This window comes from Prunus avium, chromosome 5 (genome assembly GCF_965620075.1).
Source record: "Prunus avium chromosome 5, drPruAviu1.hap1.1, whole genome shotgun sequence".
NCBI lineage: Eukaryota > Viridiplantae > Streptophyta > Magnoliopsida > Rosales > Rosaceae > Prunus > Prunus avium.
In genome coordinates this window covers 17,946,078-17,968,578 of record NC_142288.1, presented here as the reverse complement: position 1 = coordinate 17,968,578, position 22,501 = coordinate 17,946,078, and the positions used below count along the sequence as shown (strand labels likewise).

Sequence of the window (22,501 nt, the reverse complement as noted above, 5' to 3'; positions counted from 1 at the left end):
CTATTAAAATCATAAGTAAAATCATATAATTACAAATTCGGCTAAAATCCATTACATTAAAATCATGTAATTACAATCTATTAAAATCCCAATTGATACACCCCCTAAGACCACACCCAAAGGGGACAACTTTATTCCACGCGATCCTCACGTGTTGGTCGAACCCAGAAATTTCAGTGAGAGAGAGAGGAGGAAGAGAGCAAAGATGGAGAGAAAGGCAGTGAGAAGCGAAGCGATGGAGAGCATATCGGAGAGGCTATCGTCAATGGAGGGCCTCTACTTCCCTCGTGCCTTACACTCCAACACCGTCAATCCCTCACAGCGCAAGGCCATACTCCTCGACCTCCTCTGTCGCGACGTCGCTGTTTTCTTAGGTACCCCGATTTCTCTCTCTCCTACTCTCCGAGCTTTCTATGTTGGTATATTCTAACCCTGAAAGTTTTCAATTAGGGTTTTGAAGTAAAACCCTGACTTGATGATTGGTTTCTGGACAAATTAGTGTAAAGTTGAAAAGATGAAAATTGTTCCTTTCGTTTTCGAGAAGATCAAGGAGAAAGAAGGAAGATTGTTTAGGTTTAGCTCAGCTGCGTTTAAAACCACTGAAAGGAGATTTTTCTTTTTCTTTCCACAATCCTCTTTATTTGTATGCTCAGAGAACTGAGCAGAAAAAGATAAAGAATCTAACTTTGAAGTTGACGTGTTTCTCGAGGTTCTTGCTTTTGTTAATCTCACTTAAGCAAGCCAAAGCAAAGACTCGTATGAGTAATTAGCCTCAGGTTGAGTGCATATTATCATTGTTTGAGGATTCGAATGACAGGAAATATAAGATGCCAAAATGTATGTTGATTGCTATGCTGCAGTGCTTCCGATTCATTGGAAATTAGGCAGAACTATTTCTTTTGTAATCTAACAGTTCAAATTCAATTCAATTCCACTTTTGCTAATACCCTTTTCTTGATTTGTTTTTTCAGAACGTTATGGATCGAAATTGACTTTTGATGAGCTCCAGGAGTTTGACGTGCTTAAAGATGATTATGAAATCAATTGGCATGTGAATCATCTTAGAAGTTTAATGAGCCCAACGTCAGATGAATTGAAGTCAAGGTCAGTTACAGTCAAGAACCGGAGGCGAGCATATCTGAATAAACTGATATTTGACGGGCATTATTTCTCAGAAGATGCCATGAGGGAGAGGGAGCCATACTTGCATCACGAGTATGTAGGGAAGTTTCAGGATCCGATTGGAAGGAGCATGGCCAGACCTGGGGAGAGGTGGTCAGACACGTTGTTGAGGAGGGCAGAGGAAGCAATCTTGGTTGCAAAGATTAGAGGGGAGCAGCAAAGGTTGGGTGTTTCTGAGAGTGATTGGGTCGGTGGTGAGAGAAACCAGCAAGAAGAGCAAGAAGAAGAGGAGGAGGAGGAGGAGGAGGAAGAAGAAGAAGAGGAAGAGGAGGAGGAAGAGGAAGAAGAAGTTAAGAAGGCTAACAGGGGTGCACAATCTGCAGAGGTAACTTATTAAACAATTAAAAGTTGTTCTTGCGAAATTAAAGAAGTATTGTTTGCTGACTGCCACATTCTATCTATGTATATTTCAATATTTGTGCTGACTGCCACATTCCATGATAAAACATGAAAACAATATGGTGATAGTGATTGTCTGTGTTCTCTTTGTTGAATTTTGGAGTTTTGTCTGGTGAGATATGTAATGACCAAAAACTAGTGCATAATATATACTTTTTAAAAGAAGTGGGTTATGATGAGAATCAATGGCTATTACATAAGATTTCAGATCCCTCTCTCTTACTATGGTTTTCTTCTGTTAAGTATCACTGTAGTGACAAAATATCTGATGCCTTATGGAAGAACACCTTGATTGCCTTATCTCTAGAATTCGAGTTGGATTCTAAATAATTATTGAAAAATGGACAAGGGTAAGGTAGTGGTGCTACTAGTTACTTTTGGTTTTATTTTTTATGTCAGTGGTCTATCCAGTGAGCATCATTGTTTTTATTCTAATACTATGTGCTATACTGATGAAACTTTAAAGTTATAGTAATCTCAACCAATTTGGTGAAAATGCTTTTTTATGATGTTTTGTTCTTTGGTTCTTGTATGATTTAAATGCTTCTAATGATTTAGATATCTACTTGGCTCTTGTTAGTTGCTACAACATAGCTTGCAGGTTGTTCTGACGTTTTTAGTTTGCCTTGTCTCTTATAGGTGCTCATGGATCATCCAGATGCACCCAATGGTGCTCAAACTGGGGATAGTCTGGATGCGCCCAATGGTGCTCAAACCATCACAGAAGAGCGCAGTGAGCAAGCAACTGTATCTGCAGCAGAGTTGCAAGATCAGATGGATCAGTTCACCCACATCATGCAGCAGAAGTTTTTGTTGGGAGAAGATAATGAGTATCTAGATTACTCAAAAATCGACAATGACGAGACCTTGGATGATCACTGGCAGAGGGAAGCCAACCATGACGCTGAGGAGAAGTACTTTGCTGAGGATTAAGTAGAACTTAGAGTGCATATAATCCTAGTTCTTGAGAGTTTTTTTTTCTTTTTAAATAACCTAGTGGTCTAGCATATACCTACTTTCTATGTACATTATGTGTAACCAGCACCTTGTTTTAGTTGTTTGCTGGTTTTTTCAACAGAAACATCTTAAGAATACTTGAAAAGTTAATCTTTTTTACTGATTAAGATTATGCACATGTAAGATACTACAGAGCTCAAATATATTTTCACAAGTTTTTGTTGACCTCTATCCTGAAGTGGGACTCAGAATATCATGGGTTCCATCCGAAAAAAGAGATTAATTTGAAATTATAGCTAGGAATTGGAATAAATACTTCTCTTTTGTTATTATTTTGTTTCTACCCAGAACATGTTTCAAATCATTCTGAATGGATTATTATGGAACCTCATGGGCTGGAATCCAATCAAAACTGAGAATCTTCTGGATTGGTTGCTAATATATTATGTGATCGATCATATAGAATTTGTATTCTCATGTCCATTACTAGTGGGAGTGACAAACTTAATTGAGTGAAACTAGTAAAAGGGATATTAGCAATGAAGTCCCTGTGGTGTGGTGGCACTCCAACCATCATTGGATACCTCAACCAGAAAGGGTACATTACTGATAAGCAAGTTTATTGTAGAGCCAGATTGAATAAATGAAACAAGGTTTGTCACGAATCTCAACGCTTCTGACCATACACACTGATAATCGTTCAAGAACTGGACAATGTAACAAGAAGTACTCAAGAATTTCTCCAGTCACGTCAACATTTTGGAAATAAAGAACTTTGAGGGACTTAAGTCCATTGTAGTGCAATGAAGCAAACTCTTCTTCGAGACCTAATAGTTTGCGGGGAAATGTATAAAAATCTCTGCTCACATCACCATGTACCATAACAAAATCCAACACAAGCACTTGAACTCCTCTTTTTCAATGCAAATTGAATCCAGTTATCGATGGAACTTGTAAAGCGGCGATCTAGATCGAAGCAAACCCTAAATAGTTCGATGTTAAGGCTAGTATGTTGTTCCACCACATGATTGACCCAATTGACGTAACCAAGGCTTTTCTCATCTTGTAATGTTCGACTGAGGTCTATGAAGCCGAACAAAGTTTTACCAGCATCAAAATCAAGTGTCTTTGTAGACGCCCACAAATACTGACAGTATTTTGAAAGAACACTAGTAGCTACTACTTCCTTTAGCGGCAAGAGAGACAAAATACTATCAAGAATTTAACGGGGCATCTCACTGATGCTGTCCACCATGTTGTTCTTGCTCTAACAAGTGACAAAACATAAAAAGAGTAAAGCACAATAATATACATAAATAAAATTTTCAAGTTACATATGTCGATCCCAACCAAAAAAAAAAATTACATACTTCAATTAGTTTAATTGGTAAGATTTTGATCTCCCTCGGGTTCATTCAACTTGGTAATTGTACATATATATATTTTTTAAATTGAGTGTTGTCTATATAATATTTTTTTTTTTTGTCTAAACCATGAGGTGGTCCTGGATGGGCCCCAACTATGGGTTGCACCTTTAAGCCTTAACCACAACCGGGTCGGCCCGTAAGGGGTAAAGTGTTGGCCAAAGTGGTGACTCCGTACGAGAGCAGGGATCGAACCCCTGACCTCTCTTAAGGAATGAGAGTGCCGAACCACTCACACCAACCACCTTGGTTCTATATAATATTTTTAACTGCTCTTCTTCTACACATTTTCTTCTTTATTTTTTAATTTTTAATTTAATTTTTTAACTGCTCTTTTTTTTAATTGAGTTTTTTTTGTCGAGAGTTTTTTTTTATTGAGTATTGTTTTACTCATTTACCGTCTTTCAGTCAAATCTTTGTATTTCAATATTTTACTTCATCAATAGCATTTTGAAGGTTATTGAATGTTTCACTTTTTATGCATATATAAAATGATTGCTGCTATTTCCATCCCATATTCTATTTCTTCACTCACCTTATTTGCTTACTCACCATGTAAATACAATCCTATCTTTTCACTCATCATTATTCCTAAAATACCCTTTAATTATTAATTCAAACATTTATCCAGAACTCTCTCTCCTCCTACTCACGATGAAACTCCTATCCCTTCTGTTTTTCCTCTTTTTAATATCTTTGCAAGCATCACTCTTTCTCGATCGATTGTTTTTTTTTTTTTTTATAATCATTGCAAAGCTAATTGATGGCCACAACTTTCGCTTGATTAATATCTTTGAGCAATGTCCTTTTTGTTTTTAGTTCTCATCATATTCGGGTTTAGACTCCATACTCGAGACATAGACATAAAGTTTGTGACTTCTCGGGATGAGAAGGAAATGGTTTTGATATAGGCTTTGCTACCCTTTTGAAGTGGTACCATACGTAGTTCCAGACCTGGATTTTGGAGAATCAGCAAAAAGAGATTTTGATATGTGAAAAGAAATTTTGAGGTGAGAGAAAAGAAAGAAGAAGAAAGGATGCAGAAGTGTTGAATTTTTCTTTAATCGACTCTGGGTTTTTTTTCCTGTAAATTTTAGGTCTCCTTAGAAGTCATTCTATAAAGAAGTAAGTTTGTCTTTAAAATTTTGAAGATAAAGTGGGTAAAGAAATAGGACAGAAGATGGAAATAGTAGCACACTCTATTTACTTGTTTGTGAGTGATTATAAATAGGCCAAAATTCACTTTTATGGAGAATCACTTCTCCATATAATCACTTTTGGGAATGCTTATGGAACAGTTAAAAACGCTTTTTGACAACCAAAAGAACTTTTAACAGCGTTTGGCTGAAACGTTTATAAGCGCTTTTGGGTCGTAGAAGTGCTTTATGGAGAAGCATCTACCTGTGCTTCTTCAGGAAACACTCCCAAGTGCTTTTCCAAGAAGCACTTCGATTTCTTATGAAAATTTCAACGTCTTTATAATAAAAGCGCGTATAAGTAGAAGTGCTTCTTAGAGAAGTAGTCTCAAACTAGCCCTTAGGTGGTTTTAAGTGATTTTATGGAGAAGCAGACGAAATGTGCTTTTCCCCATAATCACTAGGGCCAGTTTGACATTGCTGTGTTGTGAAAATAATCGCTGTCAGATTTGTTGTGAAAGAAATTAGTTATGAGAGAAAGCAGTTTGGTGTTGGTAAACTTTTTGTTAAAAGTGTTGTTGGTACTGATCTCGCATAAACAAAGAATGATTACCACATAATCATTAAACCAAGCGTCTCTTCGAAACTGATTCCTACATAATCAGAAAATGAAAGCACCTCATTAGCTGCTTTCCCTTATGGCTTTCTCTCACATCAATTTTTAACAATAAGTGATTTTCTCATAGTTTATCAAACGGGTTAGGCTTCTCAAATTTTTTAAAAAATCACTTATCACCCCAAATAAGTAATGTCAAACAAACACTAGAAGTGATTCTGACCTATCTAGAATCACTCACAAACGAGCTGATAACCATTTTTGTTATTTAGCAAATCAAAAGCCAGCCGACTTCTTTTGCACGTGACAAATAGTACAATCCATCATCATGCCTCAATTACTACCGTGGGCCCCACCCCCTCCTCCAGGAGAAGAAAGAGGAATGTCAACCCAATTTCTTTCTTTCCTCATTAATTTCCCGTTAATTTCCAGCAATCTCATTTGGTTTTAAATTTTAATCAATCAAATTTAATTTAAAACCATAAACAGCGAAAATATCTCTGGCGACAGCTCCACTCCCATTGGCTACCCCCACCCACCAGGACCCACCTGACGATCTCTCCAACATTCCCCAATCACCTGACACGTGTCCATATCCTCCCTCTCTCTGCAGAATCTAAACGACCAAACTCTAGATCTCTCCTCATCAACAATGAATCCAAACGAGTTGTCGTTCGTTCGCTTGCTAGCCCATCTATCCATCGCAACGAGGATGAAATTACCAAAACACCCTCCGTATATAACTATAAGCCTACCCCGATCCCTCCCTTTCTTCCCTCTCTCTGCTTCGCACTCTTGTTCTTCTCTCGAAGCTGAGTTGGTGACCCGAAAACCCGAACCCGAACGAACGAATTCCAGAGCGGCATGAGTTAGCAATCGAAACTGAAAACCCCTAGACCCTCAGCCCTAGGGTTTTTTTAATTTTTGTAATTTTCATTTCTTTTTGGGGGTTAATTGTTAATTTTCGATGCTGGGGTGAAAAAATTTTTGGGCATCAAAGAAGAAGAAGAGATGTATAGGGAGCGAGGGGTGGGTGGGTCGAAGACGACGGAGGTGGTGGGGCCCGCCGTTGATCGGAAGCGGATCAATGACGCTCTGGACAAGCAGCTCGAGCGATCCTCGCCTTCCACTTCTAGGGCAATCAATGGCAAGGATAAGCCGCTTATCATGGGGGGAAAGCAGCCTCCATCTGATCACAGAGACTCTCGCTCTGCCTCTGCCTCTCTCGCCAAAACCAATTGCTCCGATGGTCTGAAATTTTCTTTATGTTAATTTGATTAATTGGAATTGTATGCCTTCTCCTTGCTCAATTTGTTTCCTTTTTGATTTTTTTGTGGGTTTCTATGAAAGTAGAAGAGTAGAGATCGATTGCCTGCTTAGGACAACATCGTTGATATGTTAAAAATCTGTGGTTTGCTTTGTTTTGTTGCATTAACACGAGTGTAGAAAAAAATAAATAAAGGGTTTGAAATGGATTCGCATTTGGATAAAGTTTTCAGAAATGGGGTGCATCTGGGCAGGAGGATGCATTGATATAATTTTTTTTCCCTTAATGATATCAACTGGGTTTGTGTACATACTTGTTTTAATTATAATGCATTGTACACATATTACGAATTGCGTTCCATTTTATGTCATCAAAACATGTTAGCGGTATTCAAAAGGATGAAATCGGGCTTTCTGTATGAGCTTTCCATCTATTCGTTGTGATAGCTAAACCTCAAGTATATCCGTTGCTATAGCGGTCTGCCCATGATTTAATGTCACCGTCTTGTCTCTTCAGCAGGCTTATCCATACAAGAAAAGCTGTAATTTTGTGGCCCAACTAGTTAGTTGATCTGTCGGATGTCCCATCCCTTCCTTCACATAATTTTACTGTCCATTAAACTGCCAGGTCCAGAATCCGGAAGTTACAGAGCATTGTTTAGTTTTTGGGAAATTTACTTGAACTTTTGCTAGAGTCCGTCATTTGCAATTGGATATGGGGTTTTCTAGGGGGTGATACCAAACAGTTTGGTGTTATATCCTTTTGATCTGGAGTTTAATGATAAATTTTGTTCTTGTAGTTTGAATGTATCCCTATTTTATAAAGAGCAATGTTAGTAAACTACGTCTCAAGATAGAGAGTAATTTTCGTATTTGAAGTTCATTCTCTTACAAGTGGTTCTTTGCAAACTGTTTGAAAACTTGGTTTCTTGTTTTTTACATTACTATTGAGTATTAATATTCACTATTCTTGATTTTAAATATCTGCTTCTATCCCGCTCTCCCTACCCCCAAGAAAAAAATTGATACATGCTACCATGGACAGAAGGGTTGCACATAGAACACTATTTATCATCTTTAAACTTCATTGAAATATGTGATTTATTCTACTCTAGTGAAGTTTGATTTATGACGAGCAAGTATTGTAAAATTGGGCCGCACATCTCCTGGAAAAACAGAATGTGTGAACTTTGTTTAGTTTATAATTATATTTTTGTTCATCTGCACTTTCTGTTGTTGGTTTTGTTTGGTTTGTCTTGCCTATTTATAGATATAAGCTACCAGTTCTGTAAGTTTACTAATGGAAATGTATCTCCATTAACTGCAGAGGAATCTGAAACAGACAGTGAAGAGTCGGATGTTAGTGGTTCAGATGGGGATGACACATCTTGGATCTCATGGTTTTGCAATTTACGAGGAAATGAATTTTTTTGTGAAGTTGATGATGATTACATACAAGATGATTTTAACCTCTGCGGGCTAAGCAGTCAAGTGCCATACTATGATTATGCACTTGATTTAATTTTGGATGTTGAATCTTCTCACGGTAAGCTTGATGTTTCAAAGTTTTTCGCGTTGGCTCCATGTGTGTTCTTTCTTGCAGCTATATGATTAAGCTATATTTTTTATATAAAGAAAATATGATCAATCTGTATTTCTGTGAGAATCTTTTCCATGGAGTCGCGAACTTTTTAATCATTTTTCTTGAAATTTGTTCTTTCCCCAGCTTAATATTAAAGGATGATTCTTTTTGAACTCAAGAAGCTACCTTCTGAATCTGTTTTTAAAAATAAAAAATAAAAAATCCAGACCCAATTCTACCGTCTAGAAAAAAATTTAGAACGAACATCTTGTTTCTCCCTCCTCCCCTACCCCACCACGTATTAAATTATATATGAATATTTGTGTGATCAGCCATTTGGTTTTTTGCCTATTTGATATATACTTTTGGCAGGTGATATGTTCACAGAAGAACAAAATGAATTGATTGAATCAGCAGCAGAGATGCTTTATGGTCTAATTCATGTTCGATATATATTGACAAGCAAAGGCATGGCGGCCATGGTAAGTTTCTTTTCTTGATTGTCTGTTCGAAAATTTCATGCTTTCTTGACTGTAAAATTTGTGAACTGGCTAGAATTGTGCTATTGGATCTACAGCTAGACAAGTACAAAAACTATGATTTTGGGAGATGCCCAAGAGTTTTCTGCTGCGGACAACCCTGCCTCCCAGTTGGCCAATCGGATATCCCACGGTCAAGCACTGTAAAAATATATTGCCCCAAATGTGAAGATATCTACTACCCTCGATCGAAGTATCAAGGTAGTATCCTTTATATATTGAACCTATATTTACAATTGTTGGCTGCATAAACAGCTACTTTGTCAAGAAGTTGAGCATTAACATTTGGTGTTTATTCCTTTGCTGTTTGGCTTCTAAATGTCTGGAAGCTAAGCATTAACATCTTGTTTTAAGTTGAGATGGGGGTTATTTCTATTAAAACTTAATTTGTAGGTTTTGTCCTGGAAGTATTATAATTGTAAGTTAGAAACTGACAAGTAGTTTGAAACCATTTTTCCAATGTTTCCTTTAGGTAAATTATTTGTTTCATCTGATTCACTTGCATTTATAGTGGATTGTTGTGGTGTCTTTTTAAAGGGTATGTCGTTGGGGTTTGAAACTGCTTCCTCTATGCATGGCTAAGCATCAATGTTCATGTTGATTAATTATAACACCTTGGTTTTGCCATTTGAGAAGATTTTGTTAGTTTTCTTATTGATATCTGTTGTCTAATGTAGTCAATTTCAAGTTTTTATATGCTATTTGATTCTTTATTTTTTGTTAGAAACATGAAATTACTGTGTATTTTGCTGCACCTTGCGTTACCAGTATCATGTCATGTATTTTGTCGTCTATAACATCATTATGGGGTTGGCTCAATTTCATGGTCCAACACCATGCTCACTAGTTTTGCCTGCATTAATTCCTGAGTTACTTAACTCTATCTAGACATTGATGGAGCCTACTTCGGAAGTACATTTCCTCACCTGTTCTTGATGACATATGGGAACCTGAAGCCACAGAAGGCATCACAGAGCTATGTTCCTAGAGTATTCGGATTCAAGCTTCACAAGCCATGATGCTGGAATTTCAAGCTTCAGCTAGGGTGGAGTTCATGTGAGACTTGCTTCCCTCTGTCATTAATGCTCTTGAGAGTGACGTGGAGTTACTCCTCCAAATTATCACAATATAGATTCCCTCTTAATGTGTTCTCGGATACACTATCAATCATATTTGCAGCCATTCCAAGCTTCATTTTCAATTTTAGCTGCATCTTGGTGAGCTTCTATAGAACTTCTCAGTTTGGTTTTAGTATTAATAAGTACTTTGTAGTGGTTTCTGCCGACATGTTTTCTTCATTTTCTTATTAGCTCAAGTTGGATTATTTACACTCCGAGAATAGCCACTTCATCTCACTACAATTTTCTTCTATCCTCAGAATGTCTTATTTAGTCTTAATATTCTTGTCTAATGATTTTAGATTCAAGTCAACAGTAGGATGTATGCACTTAATTGTTGGAATATAGTAATCATATATACCATCTGCGTGCAGGTATTTTCATTTTTGACCTAATTAATTTTTCTTTGTTAAATATGTTGCTTTCCTTTTAAAAACAAAATGCTGCTTTCCAAAAGTTATGCTTTTTGGGGGAAGAGAATTCAAAATTATAAATTAGATATACTAGTTGAAAATGGAAAACAGAAAGTTGGGATTCTTTGATGTGCAACTTTGGAGTAAAACTAACATGTAATGTTTCATACTCCTTTCCCTCAGTAAGATGAGCGAGATAGAGAGAAAGGGGTAAGAACAGAGTATGAAACATGGGATAGGTAAATTTGTACAAATGGTCTCCCCAATGTCCGGGGCAATATTACTGATTGATCTATAATTTTTTTTCCTTTTGATAGGAACTAGTCTGATTTATTTATTTTTTTTGTAAAAAATGACTTATTCATCAAGAGGAGTTGAAAAAATTAAGAGCATTTATTTCTGTACACGAGGTCGTGTTTCTAATTACTTTCTTTTGGAAAAAAAACAAAACAATTTATACATCAATGGAACTCTCGACAGCAGCAGCACATCAGTAAGAACTTGGCTTCATTATGGAGAATGTTGAACCAATTGATTGATCCACAGAGTCAAACCTGAAGATTGAAATTAAAGGTTTCTTTTATCATAAAATATGGCCATCAATGATGAAGATTAGTACAACTATGTAAAGATCTTCTAAAATACTTTTTAATAAACTATATATTATAAGAATACATCATAATCAAATGCATATGAAATCCCAATTAAACAATTAATGAGGTTCAATCAAACGTTACGATTGTCAAAGTTCACGGCAAGCGACACAAAAACTACTAACGTCATTAGCATTATCCTTGTTTATGCAGTCAGCGTTATCTTCCAGCGGAAAATACAGTCAGCGGTATCCAATCGGATATTGCCACGTGTGTTTCCTATTTCAAATTTAAGAAAGAGCAAGGGCATTTCTGCAAATATTCTATACTCCCAGGGTTGTATAAAGAACAAACAAACGACCTCAGGTTGGTTTCTGCCAGAAAACCAGACATGATTACCACAGCACAGAAACTAGAAACAGCAACATAATACACAGATATGCACCAATTGCACTGAATCTAGGGAAACCCAAAAACCCACAGGTATTCTAAATTCACAGAGCCACTCAGAGAGAGAGAGAGAGAAGAAGAAGAAGAAGAAGAATTAGAATTTGTATGTAAATGCAACGCAGATCGGAAAAGTAAAGAAAAGCGGAGGCTGAGGCTGAGGCTGAGGCCAACCCAACACTTAGAATTCATCCAATTCCTCATCAAAAGCACTTCCAAATCCATATCCAAATCCAGTTATCTGGATACCCCTGGATACCCAATTTGTCCGACACATGTTGTCACCAAACTACCCACCTGATCATTTCTAAGCAACCCAAACAGAGACATCACTCACCATCACCAAACCCACCAACACAACCTCACCAAAATCCCACCCAATTCAAATTCCATGAGGAACCCATCTCCTAGTTTCTCTTGCCATCACATGCCCTTTGCTCAGCGCCCCACAAAAGGCCTAAAATGAACCAAACACCTTCCAGTCTTTCCCACTCTCCTACACTCTCCTCTCTTCACCACCACCACCACCACCACAACCAAAGTTCTTTGAATTCAGGCTCTTCTTCTTCTTCACATTCATTTCTGTGTTCTGCTTCACTTGCAATCATTCCCTTTGCCACGAGATCACTGGCTGTCAAACTTTTTCGCCATTTCCGCTGTGCCCATTTGCTCAGAGTCCACTGTCGCTTGCTTATCCTCCTTTCGGTGCCTTCCCTTTACTTCATCACAAGTCCTCGCCGGTCTTTCCTTCTTGATTTCCTCTCTGTAATCGCTTTCTCGGCAGCCCTTTTGATTTCCCTGAATATTGCACTTCCTCGTTTTGTTTCAATTCGCTTGTTTCTTTCCCGCTCTCTGCCAATTAAGCTTTGTTCATCTTCTTGCGTCTCTAAGCCCCCTCAGCCTGTTCTTTGGTCAATTGGGCCGAAGCCAAAATTGGAGAAAAGGCCAAATTCTGGGTCTTGGGTGCAGGTTTATAGTAATAAGGATGTTTATGAGGGTGAATTTGATAGAGGAAAGTGTTCAGGAAGTGGGGTTTATTACTATCATATGAGTGGGAGGTATGAAGGTGATTGGATAGATGAGAAGTATGATGGTTATGGTGTGGAGACTTGGGCAAGAGGAAGCCGGTATCGTGGACAGTATAGGCAGGGGATAAGGCATGGGATTGGGGTTTATAGATTCTTCACTGGTGATGTTTATGCTGGAGAGTGGTCTAATGGGCAGTGCCATGGGTGTGGAATACTTACGTGTGAGGACGGGAGCCGGTATGTTGGGGAGTTCAAGTGGGGTGTCAAGCATGGACTAGGTCATTATCATTTCAGGTAAATTTACTCTCTTCTTTTAGATATATGGTTATTGTGTGTGATGTAATGTTATTTGGATTTCCAGGATATTGATGTTTTGAAATAAACACTGATCAGTGGCGATGTTGTTCTATGTGGTCTGATATTGATGTTTGGAGTTAGTTTGTTAACACTAGTCAAGTAGATGATGGCCTATGTTTTCCCGCGTGAAGCGGTGGGAAAGGTTGATGGAATTGAAATGATTATGTACCCTCCTTGAGTTACTATGTCGTCTTTTGATCTGGTGTTGGAATTTGTGCGCTAGCTTGTAGGTCAGTTTACCCGTACTCGTTTACAGTAGTAGGAAGTTCAGTTGCAAAATTCATAACAGGACTTATCAGACCTGTGTGTATTCTACTTAGGTGAAACATGGGAACAAATGGTTTGAATAAATCTCAACCTACAAAATATTCTTCCCTTAGGAATTCGTAGAAATATTAGAGGCATACATATTGGTCAGGGTTGTCTAAGGTTTTAGGTATTATGAGCTTAATGGAAAAGTTGTGCACTTCGTACCAAGTTTAGTTAGTTTTGTCTCTTTGGCTAGGAGTTTGTTTCTTTCAGTCATGAGTTCATAGATGCCAAGTATGTTTGGCCTTAAGTTGTTATACCTATCATGGTTCCTTCGCATAATTTACAAAAAGTTCAATACTTTAAGGATTCACTTTCTGAGTTATGACCAGGATATGTATTAGAATACCTAGAATAAAAGATAGTTAAGTCTTTTGGCGGAAAAAAAAAGGCAGTTAAGTCTTTAAGCCTCATGGAGTTTGGAACCTATCTCATACTTTATTGCCTTCACCAACACATTCTCTACAGGGTCCCTTGAATCTCCTTTAAAAAAAATATATAAATGACAGCCATAGAATTTGGCCACTGTTATTTTATATGCTTAATTACGTTGCTGATGTTTTTGGCACCTGTGGACAGGAAAACTGATTTAGTTTCCTCCATTTGACTGTCGTGTCTGTGTGTTTTATGTGTGTTGTGTGTGTGATCTCACACATGTTAAGAAAACCTGTTATAAGAGAAGTGCATTCAATCATTTTTGGTCTTCAAGCATATGCCAAGGAAGGAGGGGTTAGTGGTGATCGTTTGATATATGCAAGTGAAAGTTAATTCACAAAACCACATCAGTGCTGATTGCTACGTGTGATTGTGCAGAAATAGGGATAGGTATGCTGGGGAATATTTTGCTGACAAGATGCACGGTTTTGGAGTATATCAGTTTGGGAATGGGCACCGGTATGAAGGAGCCTGGCACGAAGGAAGAAAGCAGGGACTTGGTATGTACACTTTCAGAAGTGGGGAAACACAATCTGGGCATTGGCAAAATGGGGTTCTAGATATTCCCAGTGTGCAAAATACCCATCCTGGATCTCCCCGTGCAGTAAACCATGCCAGAGTGCTTAATGCAGTCCAGGTAATTGTGTTTTATGTACTTGTGGTATTAGTATTTCTTTGGAATAAATTCTGCCTGAAATGTGATGGTCTAGAACCATAAAATATTTTGGAATAAGTTAGCTGGACAAGCTTTGTGCAAAGTATTTTGTATTGTATGTTGTTGACTTGGTTATTAATTAAAAGTTTAGTAAAACACCATCAATAAGTTATATCTTCTTGTTTGCGGATAAAGTATGTATACATAATTTTGATGCTTTTGAAACTGACTCACAATGAATTTGTCATACAATTAATATTCCTCATCAGAACACCAACTAGTTAGATCTTTTTCTTTTCACTAAAATTTAATTGATGTGTGAAGGAGCAGCCATTGATTTAGATTAGCTTTGCTTGTTGAGGATAACTTTCTACTCAGTGAGCGTTTCTGCAATCTAAATTTCTAGTTGCTTGATGATCCCAATGAAAAAATTGAAAAACTTTTAAACAATAAAACATGAAGTTTTTTCAAAGACTTGGAAGCTACACTGAGTGAGACTCGCTTTTGGGTTTTCCACTATAGATGTCATCGGTCATTAGAGTTTGACTCGCTTTTGGGTTTTAACGTTATGCTGCCAGAGCTTTTCCTCAAAGAATGACAGCTTTGCAATAGAAATACTCAAAAGTTGATTTATGTGAAGACAAACTGCAAAAAACAATTATGTGCACAAGCCCTCACCACTAAGATAGTTTTCTCACTAAAAACCATCTTATGAGCAGGAAGCACAGAGAGCTGCTGAGAGAGCATATGAAGTGGCCAAAGTGGATGAAAGGGTGAAGAAAGCTGTAGCAATAGCTAATAAAGCAGCAAATGCTGCAAGAGTTGCAGCTGTAAAGGCTGTGCAGAAACAGATACACCCATTACAACAATGATGGCAACAGCACTACCCCGCAGCTCGCCTCATCTTTACAGACCATTCAGCATCAACATCATGCTTCTGCGGCTGAATCGTCACAGCGTATTTTTATTTACTGTTAGACAAAGCCACAGAAGCACGAGGAAAGAAGACCACGCAGACCAGTCATTTGCTTGTCTTTTCTTTTCTGTTTCTTTCTTCTGCATTTATATTGTGATGGGGAATGCAAGGTACCTGCCTGGAACCACATTCAGTCATTGATATATATGGCTGATTGAGGAGCAGGCAGGCTTTTCCCTTTTTGTAGCCTCAACAATATGTACATAGGATGAGTAAGAGTGTCCAAGTTATAAACCAAGGTTAGCAACTCGGCACGAAGGTTCCTGAATTTAGTCCATGGTTCGAGTTTACATTTTTGCTTCCTCTTGTAAAAGCTACTGCTTATTATTGTATGTAATTGTGCCTGGTCGAAGACTATCCAGTCTGGTGTTATTTGTGTAAAATGTTCCCTCCTGTAAAAAAACAGGAGGTAAAAAGAAGCAGAGAAATGGTGATGTATAATGCATATGAGGATGAACTTGCAGCCTAATTTTCTTCACTTCCTTGTGCCAAAATTAGTGTTTGGAGGATCACAAGGACTCCACTGTAGATTGATTTTAGGTTTTTAGGTCGGTGATCCACTTTCCTTTTTCTTTCAAATGATGAAAACGAAGTGCCTTTGATGTATTACATGCCCAAAAAAAAACACAAATGCATGTTTTAATGTAGCCATCTTTCTTACAACTTAGGGACTTTAGTGGATGGGATGGCTACAAACACAAGATTGAAGAGAACCAACTTCAGGTTAGAGGTATCCAATTCTGGTGGAAATTCAGCCATTCCTAACAATTCATGTGATGTTGTGGTTCGTTGAGATGCAAATCGAGCAGCAGATGCTGGTCTTTTCAGCCAACTCTGCATTAACTCGACGCCCGTGGAGAGTAGAGAAGTGAGATTGTAGTCAACAGATCTCCGGCAGCAAGGGAAAGATCTGCCAACATGTCGGTGTGTACATCTTATTTCCCAAACAAGTAAAACTAATAATCCAAACAACCACTACGCAAAAAGAGCACAAGACCATTCCAAGTATTAAACATAAATCCAGAAACTATTTCGATTGCATTGAGAACACACCCAAATTCCAACAGGGAAGCTAAAAATCTCAGATTAAACAAATACTACAAGTCAACATGGCCTTCCATCTAACAAGTTCTTCAAAATATAAGCAAACAAAAGGAGAAACATTCTCAAAACTGTTTGAAAGTCTATCAATACTTGCAAATGCTCTGAGCGTAGTAGAGTGGAGTAACCGCAGCTCAACTCTCAGTTTGCTCCCTCAGCCTTCTGATTGTGCTCCTCACCGTCACAGCACTAGCAGTGCTGTTAAGAAAAAACGAAAAATCAATAAGTTGATTACTTGGACTGAAAATTAAAGGAACTTGGAACAAAAGCAAAAAAGGATTCTTACTTCAAGGTATAGGCACCGCCCGCCTTCACTTTTCCGCAGTCCTTGCATCCCCAAATTCCAACAGCCTTTCTTTTCACAGCATACTATACAACAAGGAAATCAAAGATTTATTATTTTTCAATAGACAAGAGTACGACTAAATTTGTTGAGGAAATAGAACCGCACTACCTTGCCGCAAAATTCGCAGAAATACTTGCTGTGTTGACTGACTTCCATCTTCTTAATCTGCTTACGCAGACTAGCACCATAACGGGTTCCTGCAATAAACAGCAGAAAATAGAATCATATACACTTCAATGCAGAATTAAAACAAACATACAGTGCCACCAGGAGATCATGGTATGCAGCATTGTTGCCCAGAGAAAAAAAAAAATAAGGGTAGCAACATAGGAACAAATATTTCTCTTACCAAAAAGAGAAGCACATCACATACAATTTTCGTGAAAACAAAACAGAAAATGGAAAAAATCAGGTGTAATTCCAATAACCAATCCTACCATTACACCTAATCTCAGCTATTAACATACTGGAAACTCAATGTTTTAGCATAAAACCACAACATAATCCGCATATCAACCAAGTAAAAAAAACCACTAAAGCCAATGAATTTCAGACATATAATCATAAAACACACACAAGAAATAGGAAAGACAGAAATGAGATCAATATATGGCTCAAAGGCTGAAGCATAACAGAGAACATAGTACATGAGAATAAAAGCATTAGGCACTTACCATATTTCCCAACAATACCCGCCTTCTTTGTCCTCTTAGTCTGCGAAAAAAAAATACCATTTCTTATAAACACACAACGCTTGGAAATACCAAATCAATATGCAATAAAATTCATCCAAAACATTTTCAAAAACTAAATTCACAAATCTTACGAAATGAAAACCATAACCCAAAATCAAGACTTTTCTTCATTTTCCCTAATTCGGAGATAGTTCAAGATAACAACAAGCTTTTACGATTTGGTTCCACAAAAATCAAGCCTATATTACAGAGCATTTCTCCCAGAAAACTTAAACAACAAACGAATTTCTGTGGAAACAAACAGTCCACAAGTAGTGAGATAGAGAGAGAGAGAGAGGTACCATTGTTGTGGGTACGAGGGTCGCTGGCTGTGAAGGGCTGAAGCGGCTGGTACTGACTTCTCAGAGCAGTAGAGGAAAACCCTAAATTGGTTTGTTCTAATTTATAGAGCCCAAATGGGCTGGATCATTTTAAAACGGGTCAACCCAGCTGTGTTTAAAACCAAACAAATAAGTCATTGTTGAGGGTAAAAAAAAGGCCCAAATTACATGAGAAACTCGGTGTAGGCCTAATCACCAACGAACCAAATCATGTCATTAAATTTGAATTGGACCTGAGAAGTATAGCAAGTTCCGTTGTAGTCTAGTTGGTCAGGATACTCGGCTCTCACCCGAGAGACCCGGGTTCAAGTCCCGGCAACGGAAATTCCTTTTTAGTTTTTTGCTTTTCAAGTCTCCAAACTTAAAGGTGAACTTTGGAGCCAGTTATGCCAAATTATCTTAGCCAATGAGTTGTTTTTTTTTTTTTTTAATAATTATTATTTTTTAAAAAAATCCAAATGATTGAAACTAAATAGCAAAAATGAAGACATATACATTAAAGCATTCACAATGGGCTCCCTAAACCATCTTTTGAGACTCCAAAAAAATCAAAAAATAAGGAGCATGATTGTAGATTAGGGTTCGCAATGGGTTGTGTCATGTCAGGATTATATATGTATAAAAAATGCTCAACCCAAACCCGACCCATTTAATAAACGTATCATTTACGAGTTAATCCGTTAATTTTCCATGTGAGTTTCAAGTCATGTCGGGTTGACCCGCTAAGTGGTAGCAAATAAAAAAGAAATAAAAAATCCTAAATTTTGATAATTTAATCAAGTAATTGCATTTATATATTTTTTATATAAAATTGTGATTGCATTTTGCCTCTCTCTATGTATGGAGATTGAGAAAGAGAAATAAAATAAATTTAAAAAATGAAGAAAATGAAGAAGAAAAAAAAAGGATTGGCGGGTTGACCAGTTTAATAAACGGGTTATATAAGTATTTAATGGGTTAACGGGTTGACCCAAAACCCACCTATTTATAAATGGGTCAATGGCGAGTTGACTTGAAAATGACCCGAATATTTAATCATGTGGGTTGACCCGCTAATTTTCCATACGGATTTTAAGTTGTGTATCGGGTCGTGTCAGAAATTGCCACCCCTATAGATGCTCTTACCTAAGTCATTTTAGGCATATAATAAAACTAATATTGACCTAACTCAAAATATTATTACTCATGAATTTATAATAGTCACATATTTTGTGGCTTAATATGCAATTAATTAGGAACATGATTACTTTTTGTGACTTAAGAACCGTGACAAAAGGATCTCTTGTTTGTAACTATGGAGTGAATTTGATATGTGAAATGTTCAAAGAAGACAAGATTAATTGAGTTGGTTATGATGATCTCCGATAATTAGTGTTGTAGATAGTCAATTTATTAGTGATTCTCTTTCTTGTATTATAAAGACAATTAGCACAATATATGGTTTTCTACTTTCTTGTATAAAGTTGTAAGTAATTCCAAGGAAATATTTTTGCTCATCACTTTAACTCAATGTGTATTATCATCATCTTTCTCAACACTTGACACGTGTCCATAGGCCTAACCATTATTAACTTTTTGTTTTGTATTTTTTGAACTACGGTTATGCTCATGGACATGTGTCAAGTGTTGAAAAGGGTGGTAATGGTACCCCTTGAGTTTAAGTGGTGAGAAAAAATGTAAAGGGCTTTTTTTTATAATGCAATTGATTAATTTTTGTTGAGTTTTTTGTCATTGAGTTCCTCTTTCAAAAAAAATGGTTCTCATCTCATGCCATTGAGTATTTAGAACGTTAATGAAGACATTTTGTTATGGTATGCTAAAAGCATCTCCAACAGCCTCTTCAACAACTTTGGAATGCTAAAATATGTGAGTCACATTATTAAAACCATCTCTAATAGTCTTGTCAAACTCAGTCATCAAAGTTGCCACCTCTTTCTCTCTCTTCAGAACTGGTAAGTTCTCTTATTTTTTGTTTTATTTTTCTTCCTGAAGTTTACAATAATGCACATGGGGTGGGAAAAGAATGAGGACCCTTTGTGGTTAGTTTAAGCCAATGTTGTGATTTACTTTCAAACATTTGAATATGCTAAATATTAGTCTTCAGATATAGTTTTTACATCTCTATAACCTCCAATGCAGCTTAATAAATTAGTTTTCTTTTTGTTACTGTATATTTCTAAAGTGAAAGGATGACTTTAATCTTAGGGTTCTTTGGTATGTGAGAATTTGTGATCAAATATACGTATGCATGTATGTCAGGCAATGATCTAATTTAGCTGCAACTTCTTATACAAGTTATGCATTGTAGTTTAGGTAATTACAATTGGATTTTTGCTCTTTCCTTGGCCTTCAACCTCACGTAGAGGCTACCCATATGAGGAATTGGTTGGGCAAGAGAAAAGTAGAACTACCCAAGAGCAAGGGAACTCAAAAGTGGACTTTCAGAAACTTCATTGCAGTTTTCATTTAATTACAATCGGATTTTTGCTCTTTCCTTGGCCTTCAACCTCACCAATTTGAAGAGTAGAGGCTACCCAGATGAGGAATTGGGTGGGCAAGAGAAGAGTAGAACTACCCAAGAGCAAGGGAACTCAAAATTGGACTTTTGGAAACTGCATTGCAGTTTTGGAAACTACATTACAGTTTTCATTTAATTACAATTTGATTTTTGTTCTTTCCTTGGCCTTCAACCTCACCAATTTGAAGAGTAGAGGCTACCCAGATGAGGAATTGAGTGGGCAAGAGAAGATTAGAACTACCTAAGAGCAAGGGAACTCAAAATTGAACTTTTGGAAACTGCATTACAGTTTTGTTCTTTCCTTGTTTTTTTTTAACATAATTGATATCAACATTGTATTTTTGTTGCAGTTTCTATTTTTATTTGCAGTTTTTGTGTGAATAAGTGTTTAAATGATATTTTTTTTTTTAAACCGTCGATTGTTTATATAAATATTGTATAACTGAATAAATATTACAAAATCAAGTTTGGTGTAGTGGTTTTGTGAGTGAGCCTTCCTCCTTTGAGGGTCAAGGTTCAAGTTCATTCAATGACACAAAATCTCTTTTTTTAAAGGTGAATAAAGGGCAACGGAGTTGGTCCCCTGCAGATGGTGGCAGGCTGGCGACGGGAGTACGGCGGTGGTGGTTGGCGGTGGGAGTCCGACGGTGGTGTGGAAAGAAATTTGGAAGTGTCATACCTTACCAAAAATTTGATTATTTTTCTGGCATATAATATCGAATGCAGTTCCGACGAGACTGAATTTATTTAAGAGAAATATTTGCGAGTCCCCTATTTGTGTTCTATGTGATCAGTTCGAGGAATCCATTGAACATGTTATTTTCCTTTATCCTTGGACCTAGGCAATGTGGTTTGGCTCTCTTCTATGTCTCCGTATTAATACCCAAAGCTTTCGTACTATTGATATTTGGTTGAGTGAGCTGCTTAAGATCAAATCCTGCACAAAAGAGGAGAAGAAGAACATGCTCACGCTTTTGAGTTTTATGGTGTGGGAAATCTAGAAATCCCAATGCAAAGTTGTGATTGAGAGGCGCATAATTGAGCCAATTGTGGTGATTAAGAAAGCATTATGTGCCAAAAGAGAGTTTATTGACGTGTGGCTGAAGATTGACATCGATGATGTTACTAAACTAAATAGTGCTGACCCTGCTTCCTAGATACCCCCTCTTGGAAATTTTGTAAAAATTAATATAGATAGAGGGTGGGTGAGTGATTTCTTCAGAAGAGGTTTTGGGGTAATTATCAGGAATGCTAATGGAAACTTTGAAGGGTGTTTGGCTGGCCCTATTATATGCAATTGTGCGCTTGTTGCTGAGGCCAATGCGGCCATCCAAGGTCTCGTGTTTGCTGCTAACCTTGGGCATGGAGAAGTTATTATGGAAACCGATTCAAGACTCCTTATCAATGGAGTGAAGAGGGACGTGAGGAACAAGGTGTGGTGATTTTGCCCTTACTCAAAGAAATATCGAAGGCTTGCTACCCTTTAGGGAGGTGAGATGGAATTGGATTAGCATGTGTCTTAATCGGGCTGCTCATGAGGCACCCTCGATTGGTGTTAGAGTAGTGGAGCTGGAAAGCTGGGTTTCACGACCACCCTATTTCTCTGGTTCAGGTGTTAGAGCATCTCCAACCGATATGTCAAAAGTACCACATAGACATTTAACAGCTAGAAATAACATCTCACACACTCCAACCGATGTGTCAAAGCTGATGTGGAATGAAGGCTGAAGATTGAGATGTTATTTTTGACATTCCAAAAGCAAGATGTCAAATGAATATTTTATTATTTTTTCTTTTCTATTCTTTTTAATTAAAAATAAATCAACACTAAAATGTAATAAAATAATAATTTAATTTGACATATCGGGTGGAGTGTAAAGCTGTGTAAGATGTCAAATTGCCACATCAACCATCAAATTTAAATTTGATGTTTGGTATTTGACATCTCCCTTGGAGATGCTCTTAGTGTCTAATGGGCTACTATGCCCCCCTATTTGATAACTTTTTTGTGGGACGTCTCTCTTTTGTA

At 37.3% G+C, this 22,501-nt stretch overlaps 4 protein-coding genes, 1 non-coding gene and 1 pseudogene across 7 annotated transcripts; 4 read left to right on the top strand and 2 right to left on the bottom strand.

Moving 5' to 3' along the window:
- Nucleotides 1-111: 111 nt before the first annotated feature.
- On the top strand, nt 112-2,767 carry LOC110754523 (coiled-coil protein). The gene is made up of 3 exons (XM_021955590.2): nt 112-374; nt 972-1,507; nt 2,221-2,767. The coding sequence occupies exons 1-3, from the start codon at nt 206-208 to the stop codon at nt 2,512-2,514; spliced, it is 999 nt and encodes a 332-aa protein (XP_021811282.1). The 5' UTR covers nt 112-205; the 3' UTR covers nt 2,515-2,767.
- A 304-nt stretch (nt 2,768-3,071) lies between these two features.
- LOC148294439 (F-box/FBD/LRR-repeat protein At5g22700-like) lies at nt 3,072-6,416 on the bottom strand (annotated as a pseudogene).
- A 61-nt stretch (nt 6,417-6,477) lies between these two features.
- On the top strand, nt 6,478-10,614 carry LOC110754540 (casein kinase II subunit beta-1-like). Of its 3 annotated transcripts, none has more exons than XM_021955607.2 (5): nt 6,478-6,963; nt 8,308-8,526; nt 8,950-9,044; nt 9,140-9,305; nt 9,990-10,614. In XM_021955607.2, the coding sequence occupies exons 1-5, from the start codon at nt 6,726-6,728 to the stop codon at nt 10,118-10,120; spliced, it is 849 nt and encodes a 282-aa protein (XP_021811299.1). In that variant the 5' UTR covers nt 6,478-6,725; the 3' UTR covers nt 10,121-10,614. The 3 variants fall into 3 exon arrangements, with proteins under 3 accessions (XP_021811299.1, XP_021811297.1, XP_021811298.1); XM_021955605.2 differs by having other exon boundaries at nt 8,935-9,044; XM_021955606.2 differs by having other exon boundaries at nt 6,479-6,963; nt 8,935-9,044; nt 9,140-9,302.
- Nucleotides 10,615-11,521: 907 nt separating this feature from the next.
- On the top strand, nt 11,522-15,789 carry LOC110754536 (uncharacterized). The gene is made up of 3 exons (XM_088253865.1): nt 11,522-12,994; nt 14,180-14,438; nt 15,176-15,789. The coding sequence occupies exons 1-3, from the start codon at nt 12,135-12,137 to the stop codon at nt 15,326-15,328; spliced, it is 1,272 nt and encodes a 423-aa protein (XP_088109991.1). The 5' UTR covers nt 11,522-12,134; the 3' UTR covers nt 15,329-15,789.
- Nucleotides 15,790-16,440: 651 nt separating this feature from the next.
- Nucleotides 16,441-18,043, bottom strand: LOC110754537 (large ribosomal subunit protein eL43). Its single transcript, XM_021955603.2, has 5 exons — nt 17,916-18,043; nt 17,554-17,593; nt 16,988-17,076; nt 16,820-16,902; nt 16,441-16,731 (listed from the first exon to the last, which is right to left on the bottom strand). Exons 1-5 carry the CDS (start codon nt 17,916-17,918, stop codon nt 16,668-16,670), a joined length of 279 nt encoding a protein of 92 aa, XP_021811295.1. The 5' UTR covers nt 17,919-18,043; the 3' UTR covers nt 16,441-16,667.
- A 162-nt stretch (nt 18,044-18,205) lies between these two features.
- Nucleotides 18,206-18,278, top strand: TRNAE-CUC (transfer RNA glutamic acid (anticodon CUC)). Its single transcript has one exon. It is a non-coding gene; the product is annotated as a tRNA-Glu (tRNA).
- The last annotated feature ends 4,223 nt before the right edge of the window (nt 18,279-22,501 follow it).